The 13,990-nt window shown below is 44.8% G+C and overlaps 1 protein-coding gene across 6 annotated transcripts in view; it reads right to left on the bottom strand.

The window, feature by feature from the left end:
* The window catches only part of FIGLA (folliculogenesis specific bHLH transcription factor), a 44,597-nt gene that overhangs the window by 19,787 nt on the left and 10,820 nt on the right, over positions 1–13,990 (bottom strand). For 5 of the 6 annotated variants that reach the window (XM_040345854.1, XM_040345852.1, XM_040345853.1 and 2 more), the window contains one exon: positions 10,788–11,012. In XM_040345854.1, the coding sequence (XP_040201788.1) occupies positions 10,788–11,012 (225 nt within the window). The remainder of the gene's footprint in view (positions 1–10,787; positions 11,013–13,990) is intronic. The other variant, XM_040345850.1, reaches the window with a different exon arrangement.

Below are 13,990 nucleotides of genomic sequence, written 5' to 3'. Positions count from 1 at the left end.
AACTGCTGTTCAGCCTGCGTATCCCTGTGCCTATCTTTGGAACTGATCCACAGAAGGATTTTTCCAAAGATAGGCATAAGATCTGACATCTGTAAGACACTTACACTGTCAGATCTTAAGATGCAGTACCGCATTCGCCGCTGGGGGCATTTCGAGTCGAAATGCCGCTTTGCGTATGCAAATGAGTACTTAGGCAGATCCACAAAGCTTTTTAGCTTTGTGTTTTCTGCGTAAGTTACGTTTTGCATGCGTAAAATTAGGGATGCTTTTACAAGGTGTAAACTGTTTACACCTTGTAAAAACATACCTTTTTTTCGATCGCCGCTATTTTTTTTAAATTTTAAATTTTATTTTTCGCCGCATAACTTTTTTTTTACCTGACGCAACTATTGTCCCGTCGCAATCCACAAAGCACGACGTAACGTAATTTCGCGCGCTGCCCGTCGGGAAAAATGACGTCACACGCATGCGCAGAACGTCCGGCGCTGGACCGCGCCTCATTTAAATTGTCATCGCCACCCCTGGATGAGAAGACCACCTTGCGACGGAGGCACTTAAGTTACACAGCCGAAAATATCTATGCAAGTGCTTTGTGGATCGGGCACTTAGGTAGAAATTTTCCGCCAGTGTAACTTAACTGCTAAAAGTTAAGTTAGGCAGGTTTTTTGTGGATTTGCCCCCCTGTTCTTGCATGAACGAGCGATGCAAACCAGGAAGTGAATGAGAGAACAGAAACTAGAATGCCGGAGGTGATATAGATGAAGGAATTTAATAGGAATTTACTTGTTTTTTAACAGAATCATTACACTATTCTGTCGGTCTACCTTGCAGACATTAATTTTAGGCAACAAAAAAAATTTCCTTCACAACTCCTTTAAAGCATAAAACGTCTATAGCCCCCTTTTTATCTCTTTCAATCTGCAAAGTATGTGCCTCCAATGCAATGAGCCACAAGAAAGCAGAAATAGTGTAGTACCATCTTGTTTATTTGTTAAAATCACTTACAAAGCTTATCTTGTGTCAGGTACAGCAGGGTATCAGCGTGAGGGAAGGCAGAGGCCGGCCCTGTCACTAACAAGTGATACAAAAAGCAGCGTGCGCCTCAGCTGGTGCGATGGAACAGAGAGCTCCTATATCCGACGTGTTAAGCACCAATCTTACTGTCACGCTCCTGCGGCATCAGGAAAATGGTCTATTATAATTTCTGTTATCACATTATAGACTGTTTATATCTGCAATCCCTGGATCTAGAAGGTTGGAGAACATGCTAGATGCTAGTGGGCAGAATTAAGGAGGAGGAGCTGCTCTGCATATTTATGGGCCCTCAGCCAATCCCCAGGAGTAGGCCTGGCATGGGACTAGGTAGCCCTTAAATAGCAATGAGCCATGCCAGTCAGACAGTTGGGCGGACGACGAAGTAGTGCGGAGGAGAGTGTCGGTTGCCCTCGAGGGACCCCTGCTCAGGAGGCGGAAGGATCCCACCACAAGAGGCAGTTGGACAAACCCCAACCAGAGAAGCAGCAAGGAGAGATAGTAAGTAGATCAGCATGATGCAGGAACAGACAAGGGGAGAGACAGCCAGCTGTAGCAGTGCTCTCTCGAAGACTGCAGTGTGCCAAGTCTTTATCCAACCTTGCCCTGGGGAGTGTGTGTGTGTCAGTCAGGAAGACTGGGAAGAGAAAACAACCAGGTGGGCTGGCATTTCTGCAAGCAATAGAACAGGGATCTGTTTCTACAGGGAAAGCAGAAGATTGTTCGAAATGCTGTTTACTCCACATGTGCTACTTTGCCAAGGGACTGCAAGTGCCTAGCCTGTAATGGGCTGGTCCTGAACCAACAAGGAACAGTTCATTCCTCCAACAGTGATCCAGCAGAAGCTGTACAAGGGAACCAAGTTTGTGCAGGTGGAAGAGGAATCTGTAAAACAGGGAGAAAGGTATCCCTGGTTTTGATTGTTGGACATTTTCAAGTTGGGCATCCCATAATCCCTTGCACAATCCAAGTGATCGTCCCCTAATAAAACAAGCCAAAAGGGGCTGATTTCTGTGTCTGGGTGCAAGAAGGAAATGCTGTTAAGCAAGCTAATAAATTGTAGATATTAAATATTACTGTACTAAAAGGGAAACTCCAGGCCAGACTATAACACCTCAAGGTCTATTGGGAATAAACACTATAGGTATAGTAGAGTGTCCCCTTTAAGAATGGCAATAATGTTCTAAAAGCAAGAACTCGCTAGATTTTCTTCACCAGGATGTTGGAGCTCTATGGACAAGGGTCCCTCAATGTAACAGCGATGAGGAGCGATGCAAAATAGCTGGTGCTGCGATATAGCATGCCATGTGATCCGGATAACGGGCATCTGTGTTCAAGTGTGGCATTTTATGGAAGGCAATAGGATTCCTGGGCAAAGCCCAATCACCAATTCTGTACACATTTAGCAGTCCTCCAAAGAGCGGTCAAATGATTCTCCTGGCTGCAGACGTGTCACGATGGCTTCCAGTCTGCTGACCCCGTGAATGGGCGGATTCTGTAGAGCTGCTGCAGAGCATCCTTCTGGAAACAGATGGCGTTCTGACCCTCTGGCCTGGAGCTGCAGGCTGTGTGCCCCTTGGTAGGCCGCAATCCACACAGCAACATGGTGTGATGGATTATACTAAAAATCCTATTTTGAGTTAAGCTAATTCTTTTATTGGAACCACTAAAATGTTTTCTCTTCTTATAGTCTTTTGATTTCTTTTTATATTCTTTTATATACTTATATTGTTTTTATATTTATTATCTATATATTCATGTGTGAAAAGTATATATCACAATAGTGTTTATTTTCCTTGAGAGTTTAGATCAGATATGAGGTTAAGTTTTAAAGTTATAAACTCGGCATTGGAAATGAAGGACAAAACTGAAATCAAGAACAGATGTGTTCAACCTCCCCCTTCTGTCCTCATTTCAATGAAGGAACTTTGTGTCCCGTGACAAGAACTGTTTATACCATATATGGCTAAACTCTTGCAGAAGCTGGCCAAGAACCCCTGTATATGAATATTGCACAAAGGACATTACATGTGTTGTGGAATGTGTGCCATGTGCTAAGTACAGACGTCACAGGGGGGGGCGTGTAAAATGGGAGTGAATTATACAAGCTAACCAATCTGAATGCATATGTTTTGTGATGTCATATTGTCAATAAAGGCAGCCGCCCTGGCTGTAGCTCTCTCTCTTTCACATTGGGAACGAAGCAAGCAGACTGTGTGTCCATTCTTGCCATACAATTTGAGTCAGTGGGCAGTACAGGTTTCCCTGTCTTGAGTCAGGACTTCATCCTCATCAATGGTGTTCTCACAAGGGGATCCAGGAAACAGAGCTGGGCCAGGTCTGCAGATCAATTTATAATCTCTCCCATAATTCTCCTCTTCCCGCTGTGCAGGCTGGGATTTGCAGTTCTGTCACTTTAAAAGTTAGTGAGCAGCTTTCTGTTGGGACTTCATATACCAGACTCCTTTTCAGCTGCTGCTTGTTAAAATCCAATTCATTGGTTCCTGTGTGATTATATATATATATATATATATATTATATATAAGTGCTGTCAGTTAAACGCGTTATTAACGGCAATAACACAAACCCATGTTAACGCCGTCAATTTTTTTATCGCGCGATTAAGGTTCGGGGGCTATACCGGGATAATGCCTGCAGCCGTAGGCATCATCCCGGTACCGTTGTTTAGAGCGGGCGATCGGCTATCCAAACATAACAACCGATGCGGCCAAAAGCCGCTCGGTTGTTATGCCGGAGGAGCGGGAGGGGACACCCCCCCCCCCTCCCGCCGCTCTGACCGAGCCTCCCGTCCCACCGGGAGACCCGATCCTCCATCCGCCGCGTTCTGTGTTCTGGCGGAGACTGACACTAAGCCGTAAACGGCTTTGATTCAGTCTCCGCATTGAAACCACGGAAGCGGCGTCATGACGTCACTTCCGGGTTTCTCGGCTGCCAATGGCGCCGGATTTAAAAAAGTACACAGTATTCAGAATCGCCGTTTTCGGCGATCTGAATACTTTGAAGTGCAAACGAGGGCTCGGAGGTCTTTTAGCCCCCGATCCCTCCATAAAGAGTACCTGTCACCACCTATTGCTGTCACAAGGGATGTTTACATTCCTTGTGACAGCAATAAAAGTGATCAAAATGTAAAAAAAACCACAATTTAATATTATAAAAAACAATAAAATGAATAAGAAAACAAAAAAAAAATGTTTTAAAGGGTGAACCTCCTTAATCGCGCGATTAATCGTGAGTTAACTATGATATTAATGCGATTAATCGCGATTAGAAATTTTAATCGCTTGACAGCACTAATATATATATATATATATATATATATATATATATATATATATATATATATATATATATATATATATATATATATATATATATATATTACAATTACACACACACACACAGTTCAACAAATTCCAGGCGCCAGGTCGCTGTTGCGCCTAGAATTATCGACCTGGCGCCCTGGGTATCCTGTGCGCGTCGGACGCCCCCCCACCCGCGATGGCCGCTAATTGAGGCCGCGGCTCTTGCTTCCTAGGGGACTGGAGCGAGCGGGGGGCGGGCTGCCCCCGGGTGACACCCACTGGGGGGGTGTCAGGCCGGCGGCGCCCCTCCGGCGACTGAAGACAGTGCCGCGGGTTTAGGCAGCGGCAGCACGGATCGGTCACGTCCTGTACCTGTAGAGTCCGAGGTAGTGGCTTTGCGGAGGGTATTGCGAGCTGCACCCGAGCCAGTCGGCACACCCGGGACCCGGCGCAACCATCACATTCTGTCCTCTACGTGGTCGTGGCTCTGATCAGTCTCTGCAGTGGCTTTCATAGCTGAGCAGAGAGTGAAGCCGCCTCCCCTCCTTCGTTATGTCTACACAGTGCTGTGCATGCAGGAGGAGAGGGGGGCGGCTTCACTCTCAGCTCAGCTATGACAGCGGCTGCCGAGACTGAGCCAAGAGTCCGCGCGACCAGGGAGAGAATGGGATCATCATGGCGCCGGGTCCCGGGTCTGCCGACTGGGTCAGGTGTGGCTCGCATTACCCCTCCCCCTGCAAAGGCTTACTATTTGGGGGCCGGGCCGCCACACTGGAGGGTGTCAGGCCAGCCCCCCCCCCGTGACTGTAGCGATGACAGTGCTGAGCGCCGCGGTACAAGAGAAGGGGGGGTTGCGGGGCGACACCGCGGCACCATCCATCCCCTCCTCCCTCCCTCCTCTCTGATTGTGTGTACAGAGGGGGAGGGGACCTTCTGTCCATGTGCCGTGACCATTGCTGCGCTGATCTGAGGTACTGAATGGGGAGGGGGGGTGTTTGCACCTGGGGGGGTTTTCACTGAGAGGGGGGTCCAGGGTGCTGTAAAATGCAAAGGGGTCCAGGGGTGTTCGCTTCTGCGCTTGAGCTTCTCGGGACGGGGAGCGCTTTCTGGCTCCTAACTTTTTTAGCTGGCTCCTAGACTCCAAGCAAATTTGTCAAACTATATAATAAATTCTATCTATCTATCCACACACACACACACACACACACACACAAACAAACGTAGGAGGGAGGTGGATGAAAACCCTATTTTCAGGAACGGATATGCAGCTCTTTCAGGTTGGAAAGCCTATGTACATGCAGTAAAGTCACAATAAAGAAGGATGAGGGGGTCTGGAGAAGCTCCTCGTAGCTGCAGACAGTCGCTAAACACTTTCCCCCCACCAAAGAACGTTTGGTCCTCCAAAAAGCAGGCAACAAGTCTGTGACCCATTACATGCTTTACAGTTACACGTGGAGAATGTAGGTTAATTCACACAAGAAAGAAAACAGTTTATTTGTACAAGAGGAGCTCAAACAGCTCAGGTCTTGACAGAAAAACTTCCCACCAAATTTTCAGTGGAAGGGAGGTTGTTATGTCTACAAACCAGTGATACTGGGGTGACCTGCATAGATGTGCCAGGGGGCGAGTTGAGGTAGTCCTACACCAAATCTGTGGTTGAGGAACCAGGTGCTTCAAGAGTCCATTTTGAAGTGAAAAACAGCTTCCTCAGAGCTTTCACTCAGAGTGTCAAAAGTCAGTCTCTTAGGTGGGCGAATAGCTCTCTCGGTTCTTTAGGCTCTGGAGTTACAGGCACGCTGGTCTCAGCTTCCGTCACAGCTTTTTCTCCTTCCTGCATATCAGCCTCAGCTTCTTCAAAAGGAAAGAGAATCCTCGGACTGCTGCCGGCAGGGAAGATTTAGAGAGTCTTACCGATCTTCTAGAGACTTATTCTGAGGCACAAATTCTGGCATTTGAGATGGCCTCAACCAGTTTATTCAAATCTTCATCTTTTCTGTCCTCATCGTCTACAGCAAGGGGTACAGACTGAGATCTAGTCACTGGTCGGGATCTGAGAGGGTGTGGGTGTGGACTGTGAATCCGGCTGTGGTGGCAAACAAACTGCTTCTAATAGAGGCAATAGATGGTTGCGGTGCCAAGTCTTCAACGGGCCTGTGCTCCCCTCTGGCTGGATTTGATACACTGGGAGTCCTGGCAGCCGCTTGCAAAAGACATACGGCTGCGATTTCCAGTGGTCAGCCAACTCATGCTTTCCAGGGACACCGAGATTCTGCAGCAGCACTCTGTCACCTGGTTGCAAGTCCTGCACGCTTACCCCAAGGTAAAAATTTATATTGTTCCTCTGTCCTCGGGCATCCGAAGTGGCTTGGGCCTAGTCATAGGCAGTCTTTAATCTTTCCCGTAGGCAATCCACATAATAACCTGTGGGAGGTTGCTGATGTATGGTCTAAGGACATGCCAAAAGCCAAGTCTACTGGCAGCCTGGCCTCCCGTGATGAATGAATGATAGAGAGAGTATCCTGTGCCATCATTTGCGGTGCGGTTATAGGCATGTACAATAGCTATATACTTGCTCCAGTGCTGCTTTTGTTCTGAAGTCAGAGTCCCAAGCATATCTAGGAGGGTTCGTGTTGAACCTCTCTGGCAGGGGATCCCCTTGAGGATGGTACGGGGTGGTTCTGGACTTCTTAATGCCCAACAGGTCTAAAAGTTGCTTGATTAGGCTCCTGAAATCTCTCTCGAGCCGAGTGGATACGTTGGGGCAGGTTATAGTGCACAGAGAACTTCTCCACCACGGATGTTTGTCAGTCTCTCATCGGAAATGCCTGGGCATACAGAGTGAAGTGGTCAGTCACTACCTGGATATTCCCTTGTCTGCTCAGGCTCCAAGCACAGAAGGTCAATGCACACCAGCTTCATTGGCCCTTGGCTCTGAAAATGGCCCATTGGGGCAGCTTGGGGAGGCAGAGTCTTCCTTTCGCATGCAGGGCCAGTAGAACCGGTCCCTCACCAGGTGAAAAGTCCTCTCAGGCCCTAGGTGGCCATGGTTGTACATAAATATGTACTGATTACTGTGTAAATGTGACTGGCAGTGAAGGGGTGAACCAGTAGGGGTTGCTGAAAGAGTTAAGTGTGTCCTAGGAAATTATTCTGTTAGAGGGGGGGGTCACTTACTGTGACAAGTCACATGATCGCTGCTTCCGATGAGAGGGTACAGACGATCAGTGCTGTATCACTAGGCATCCCTTCATTCTGCGTTCCAGCCAGGGCTGTGGAGTCGGAGGAAATTTTGGGTACCTGGAGTCGGAGTCAAACAATGCACCGACTCCTACTAAATTTAGATTTTTGAAACATTTAGGAGTCAAAACATTTATCTACCGACTCCACAGCCCTGGTTCCAGCAGCCAGAACCACTCGCTGATACGCCCCACCAGAAGTTCCGCCCCCCCATCACACACCATCCGGGACTCAGAGCTGAGAGACCTGGCATGCACGCCCAAACTGAGCACCCCCGAGCGCAAGAAGCAGGCAAAATCCGGCAGACTCCTACTCCTGAGCGGCAAAGGAAGCGAGCACCGGAGAAACCCCCCTCTCATGCGGGGGGGGGGGGGGGGGGGGGAGGGCAGAGCTTGGCTGATGATCCAAACTAAAAAGGTACTGACAAAACCCTCTCCTTGGAGAGAGCGCAGCCCCTCAGCAGTGCTTCCACAATGGCGGAGGAAACACTAAACGGAATGATGGATTTAAAGGGGCTATGTCACGCAGTGTTTCATGTGAAGAGTTGGAGCTGCGACCTCTCCAAGTTGCTATCCTGAAAAGGCAAAGGGAGCAAAAAATAAATAAAAATCTATGAATGGAGGAGGCAAATCTTTCATTCACAGAATCAAAAAAACAGCTTCTATGAGTATAGGAAGTGGTATGAAAAGAATGGGCTTAGTCGGCACTCCCTCAGCTCTATTAAATCCTGTAGCACCAGAAGGTGGCGATTGGGTGTAGAAATGTAAAAAACATTTTGACTAAACTTGGGTAAAAAGGAAGGAAGAAAAAAAAAAAAAAAAAAAGGCAAACTTCTGTCTGGCGCTCTTACATAGCATTGTCTAGAGGGGCATTTGTGGTCACCAGTGGCGGCTGGTGCTCCATTTTTTTAGGGGGGCGCAAACAAAATCCCAACCCCCCCCCCCCCCCCCCCAACGTCACTCACCCGTGATTGGGCTTACAGACAGACAGACAGAGAGATAGAATAGATAGAATAGATATAGAGATAGAATAGATAGAATAGATATAGAGAGAGATAGATAGAATAGATATAGAGAGAGATAGATAGAATAGATATAGAGAGAGATAGATAGAATAGATATAGAGAGAGATAGATAGAATAGATATAGAGAGAGATAGAATAGATAGAGAGATAGAATAGATAGATAGAGAGATCGATAGAATAGATAGAGAGATCGATAGAATAGATAGAGAGATCGATAGATAGAATAGATAGAATAGATAGATAGAGAGATAGAATAGATAGAGAGATAGAATAGATAGATAGAGAGATAGAATAGATAGAATAGATATAGAGATAGAATAGATATAGAGAGAGATAGATAGAATAGATATAGAGAGAGATCGATAGAATAGATAGAGAGATCGATAGAATAGATAGAGAGATCGATAGATAGAATAGATAGAATAGATAGATAGAGAGATAGAATAGATAGAGAGATAGAATAGATAGATAGAGAGATAGAATAGATAGAATAGATATAGAGATAGAATAGATATAGAGAGAGATAGATAGAATAGATATAGAGAGAGATAGATAGAATAGATATAGAGAGAGATAGATAGAATAGATATAGAGAGAGATCGATAGAATAGATAGAGAGATAGATAGAATAGATAGATAGAGAGATAGAATAGATAGATAGAGAGATAGAATAGATAGAATAGATAGAATAGATATAGAGATAGAATAGATAGATAGAGAGATCGATAGAATAGATAGAGAGATCGATAGAATAGATAGAGAGATCGATAGAATAGATAGAGAGATAGATAGAATAGATAGAGAGATAGATAGAATAGATAGATAGAATAGATAGAATAGATAGATAGAGAGATAGAATAGATAGAATAGATATAGAGATAGAATAGATATAGAGAGAGATAGATAGAATAGATATAGAGAGAGATAGATAGAATAGATATAGAGAGAGATAGAATAGAATAGATAGAGAGATAGAATAGATAGAATAGATAGAATAGATATAGAGATAGAATAGATAGATAGAGAGATCGATAGAATAGATAGAGAGATCGATAGAATAGATAGAGAGATAGATAGAATAGATAGAGAGATAGATAGAATAGATAGATAGAATAGATAGAATAGATAGATAGAGAGATAGAATAGATAGATAGAGAGATAGAATAGATAGAATAGATATAGAGATAGAATAGATATAGAGAGAGATAGATAGAATAGATATAGAGAGAGATCGATAGAATAGATAGAGAGATAGATAGAATAGATAGAATAGATAGAGAGATAGATAGAATAGATAGATAGAGAGATAGAATAGATAGATAGAGAGATAGAATAGATAGATAGAGAGATAGAATAGATAGATAGAGAGATAGAATAGATAGATAGAGAGATAGAATAGATAGATAGAGAGATAGAATAGATAGAGAGATACAGACCTATACACAGCATGAGCTGCATGACTCTAGGAGGTTGCAGAGCTGGGGGGAACCCTCGTGTTACACATACTGGAGATGTGTAATAACACTAGCAGCCCCATCCAGATTACTGTCCCCAGGAAATGTGCTAAAAGCTTCTCAGCCCTTCACTGCACTCCCCCTCCTTCTACCTCCCAGATCCACTATACACAGTACACTGCTGCTGCACGTTCTGTGAGCACAACACAAGAGTTCTCTGCCTAATTACCTGCTAGCAGCTCAGTGAGATGTCCCGATCACCGGCCGAAAAATCCTCTCATGTTCACACTAGCAAGGATGAGTCACTGAGAAAACCGGAAGTGATTGGCTGGTCCGATAAAAGCACCGCCCTAAGTCCTATAGACCAGCCAATCACTAACCACCAACAGGACACATCCAGCACAGAGTGGTTGTGCGAGCGCGGAGCTTTGCGCTCCGTGGGCAGTATAAAAGCCAGCCGATAGATTTGCTTGCCCAATCTCACGATTTCGATGACATCATGCTTCCCACAGCACCTCGGTGGCCGGCGCTCCGCCCCCCCACACACACACTTAAAGGGACATGTTAAAAAAAAAAAAAGTCATTTTTTTTTTCATTTTTTTTTTGTTGATGAGTAGCTTTGGGGGGGCGGCGCCCCTGCGCCCACTATGGACGGGCCGCCACTGGTGGTCACACAAGATATACTCATTCATTCAGGGTGGTTGAAGGACTGCTCACCCGCTCCCTTTCCTTGGCATTGGCTGCATGTCTCCTTTCCAGAATATCCTGAAAATTCTCTATACACAGGTAGTGTCCTGATGAGTGTCTCTTCATCCTGTTGATGGAGGACTGGTTTGGTAGGTAGTCATAGTGTTCCTTCAAAACCTCTCCCAGTAGTTCAGGAGGAGGGGTAATGCACAGTGCCGAAAGGTCACTTTTCCTGGTGTTATCAGGGGCTTGCTGCTTTAAATGGAATAAAAAGTTACTTTTTGAATGATCCAAACTGTACACTTTTTCTTGCATGTATGAGAAAGTTCTAAATCAGTTAATATAGTGGTTTGTACAACATTACACCATAAGGAGTGGTCTGGTAGCACAAATACTCTACTTGAATCACAAACCATTGAAGCAGCAGTTCAGGCCAAGAGATAGGAGCACATTTAAGTGTATACCACTATGGAACTGAGCATTTAATGGCATATTTGGTGCCACAAATTTGTACATTTTCATGAGAATATTGGCATTAAAATTATCAGTGTTGAATAGTTTTATAGACTAGGCATTTTAAACTTGAGTAAATTGTGGCCCCAGGGCCACATACAGGCCTTTGTTGGTCTCTGACCAGCCTGCGATGCCTCCACTGTGAGCAGGCCCGCAGAGCATGATAGGATCCTCACTGAACTCAATAGGCAAGTTTGACAAGCAGTGCCATATCTAAAACTCTGTACCCCAAGTTAAAAATGCCACAGTCTGGAAGCAAACCATCGTGGCTTCAGCATGTTAAAGCGGTTGTACACCTGCTGAATTTTTTTTTTTTAACCCTGTAAAGCAAAAGGCATAATGAGTTAGTATGCACCGCATACTAACTCATTATGAAATACTTATCTTAGAACGAGGCGTTGGTAACTTACCTGGTCCACGCCGAGGGAGATGACATGTTGGGCCTTTTGGGTATCGCGGCTGCAGCGCATGCGCACGGGAGACTTCTTTCCGGCCCGGCGTCTGCCGGGCCTTAAGCCGAGAATCCCCTGTGCGCATGCGCCACTGCATTCAGTGGCTCATTGCAACTTTACGGGTTAGATTTTTTTTTTTACCTAGAGGTAAGCCTCATAGGCTTACCTCTAGGTAAAAAAAATAATAAATAAATCACTATACAACCGCTTTAACCACTAAAGGACCCGACTATATACGTCCTGTTTTTAAAGATGGATATCTCGGTAACGGCAGCAGCTGCTGCCACAGCCGAGATATCCATCTTTTCCTTGAGCGGTCCTGTTAACGATAACGGTGGTCTCCGCGGCAGGTTCGCTGCAAGATCACCGTTATCGGCGGCGGGAGAGGGCCCCCCCTCCCGCCGCTCTCCCACTCCCTCCGCCGCTTACCGAAGCCGTCGGCAGCGGCGGGGGCGATCGGGTCCTCTCTCCTGCTTGCTGTGGATGCGAGTGAGGGCAATATGGCCCCCACCCGTCCCCATAGCATAGCAGGACGGAAGTGACGTCAAAACGTCACTTCCACCCATGCTTCTTAAAGCAATATTTTCTTGTTGTTATTTTCTCAAATGACAATTTTTTTTATTTTTTTTTTGCATTCAAGTCTAAATATGAGATCTGAGGTCTTAGGTCTTTTTGACCCCAGATCTCATATTTAAGAGGACCTGTCATGCTGCCATTACAAGGGATGTTTACAATTCTTGTAATAGGAATAAAATTGATCCATTTTTTTTTTCAGTGTAAAAAAAAATAAGAAAACAAAAAAAAAATTTTTTTTAAAGCGCCCAGTCCTGACGAGCTTGCGCGCAAAAGCGAACGTTTACGTGAGTAGCGCCCGCATATTAAAACCGCGTTCAAACCACACAAGCGAGGTATCACCGTGATCGTTAGAGCAAGAAAAATATTTCTAGCCCTAGACCTCCTCTGTAGCTCAAAAGATGCAACCTATAGAACTATTTAAACGTTGCCTATGGAGATTTTTAAGGGTAAAAGTTTGACGCCATTCCACGAGCGGGCTCAATTTTGAAGCGTGACATGTTGGGTATTATTTTACTTGGCGTAACATTATCTTTCACAAGATATAAAAAAAATTGGGCTAACTTTACTGTGGTCTTATTTTTTTTATTCAAAAAAGTAAATTTTTTCCAAAAAAAGTGCGCTTGTAAGACCGCTGCGCAAATACGGTGTGACAAAAAGTATTGCAATGACCGCTATTTTATTCTCTAGGGTGTTGGGAAAAAAAAATATATAATGTTTGGGGGTTTTAAGTAATTTTCTAGCAAAAAAAAAAAAAAAGTTTTAGTCTTGTAAACGCCAAATCTAAAAAACAGCCAAGGTCCTTAAGTGGTTAACATCCGCATCTGGGGCTATTTTACAGTTATGCGAGCTGCTGAAGAGGGGGTTAGAGTGTTGGTAAAAACTTCCCCATTTTTACTGCTCCGACTGCCCAAAAAGACCCATTTCATAAGTAGTTGTACCTATTATTCTTAGTTTCAAGTGTTCATTTTCTTTATGTTTACACACTTAAAACAGGTTCCCAGGTCCTAAATTATTACTGGGTAGAAGCAAGTTTAGCCCTCTTTAACAGTCCCAGTTTATCATGTGGCCCTTAAGAAGGAAAATAAATTACCGTATTTTCCGGTGTATAAGGCGACCGGGTGTATAAGACGACCCCCTAATTTTACATTTTTTTTACGATTTTTTGCCTGTACTCACCGTATAAGACGACCCCCTTTCCGAGGCTTCCCACACTTCATATTTCTTCCTTCTGGAGCCATATTCTTCTTCCTTCTTGCTGGAGCTGGGGCCAATCACTGCGAGCGATGTATTCTATTAATGAATACAAAGCCTGCTTGGATTGGCAGAGGCTGTAAAATAATCAGCCCACTCCTCTCTGACTCTCAAAGCCAATCCAAGCAGGCTACTGTATGTAGCCTGCTCGGATTGGCAGAGGTTGCTACTCCAATCCGAGCAGGCTCTGTATTCATTTGAATACATCACTCACTGGGATTGGCTAAGTGGTATATAATGTATATAGCCGAAGCTACATACAGTATTACCACACATCCAGCAGGCATCCGAGCAGTTGACCCGGCGTATAAGACGACCCCTGCCTTTTGGCCATTTTTTTTAAGTGTAAAAGGTAGTCTTATACGCCAGCAAATACAGTAATAAATCCTTTTCTCTGTCGTCCATGGACACAGCCTTCACAAGTCTTGAAATATGGGTTAT

Source organism: Rana temporaria, chromosome 3 (genome assembly GCF_905171775.1).
Source record: "Rana temporaria chromosome 3, aRanTem1.1, whole genome shotgun sequence".
Taxonomy (NCBI): Eukaryota; Metazoa; Chordata; class Amphibia; order Anura; family Ranidae; genus Rana; species Rana temporaria.
This window is presented reverse-complemented; position numbering and strand designations above follow the sequence as displayed.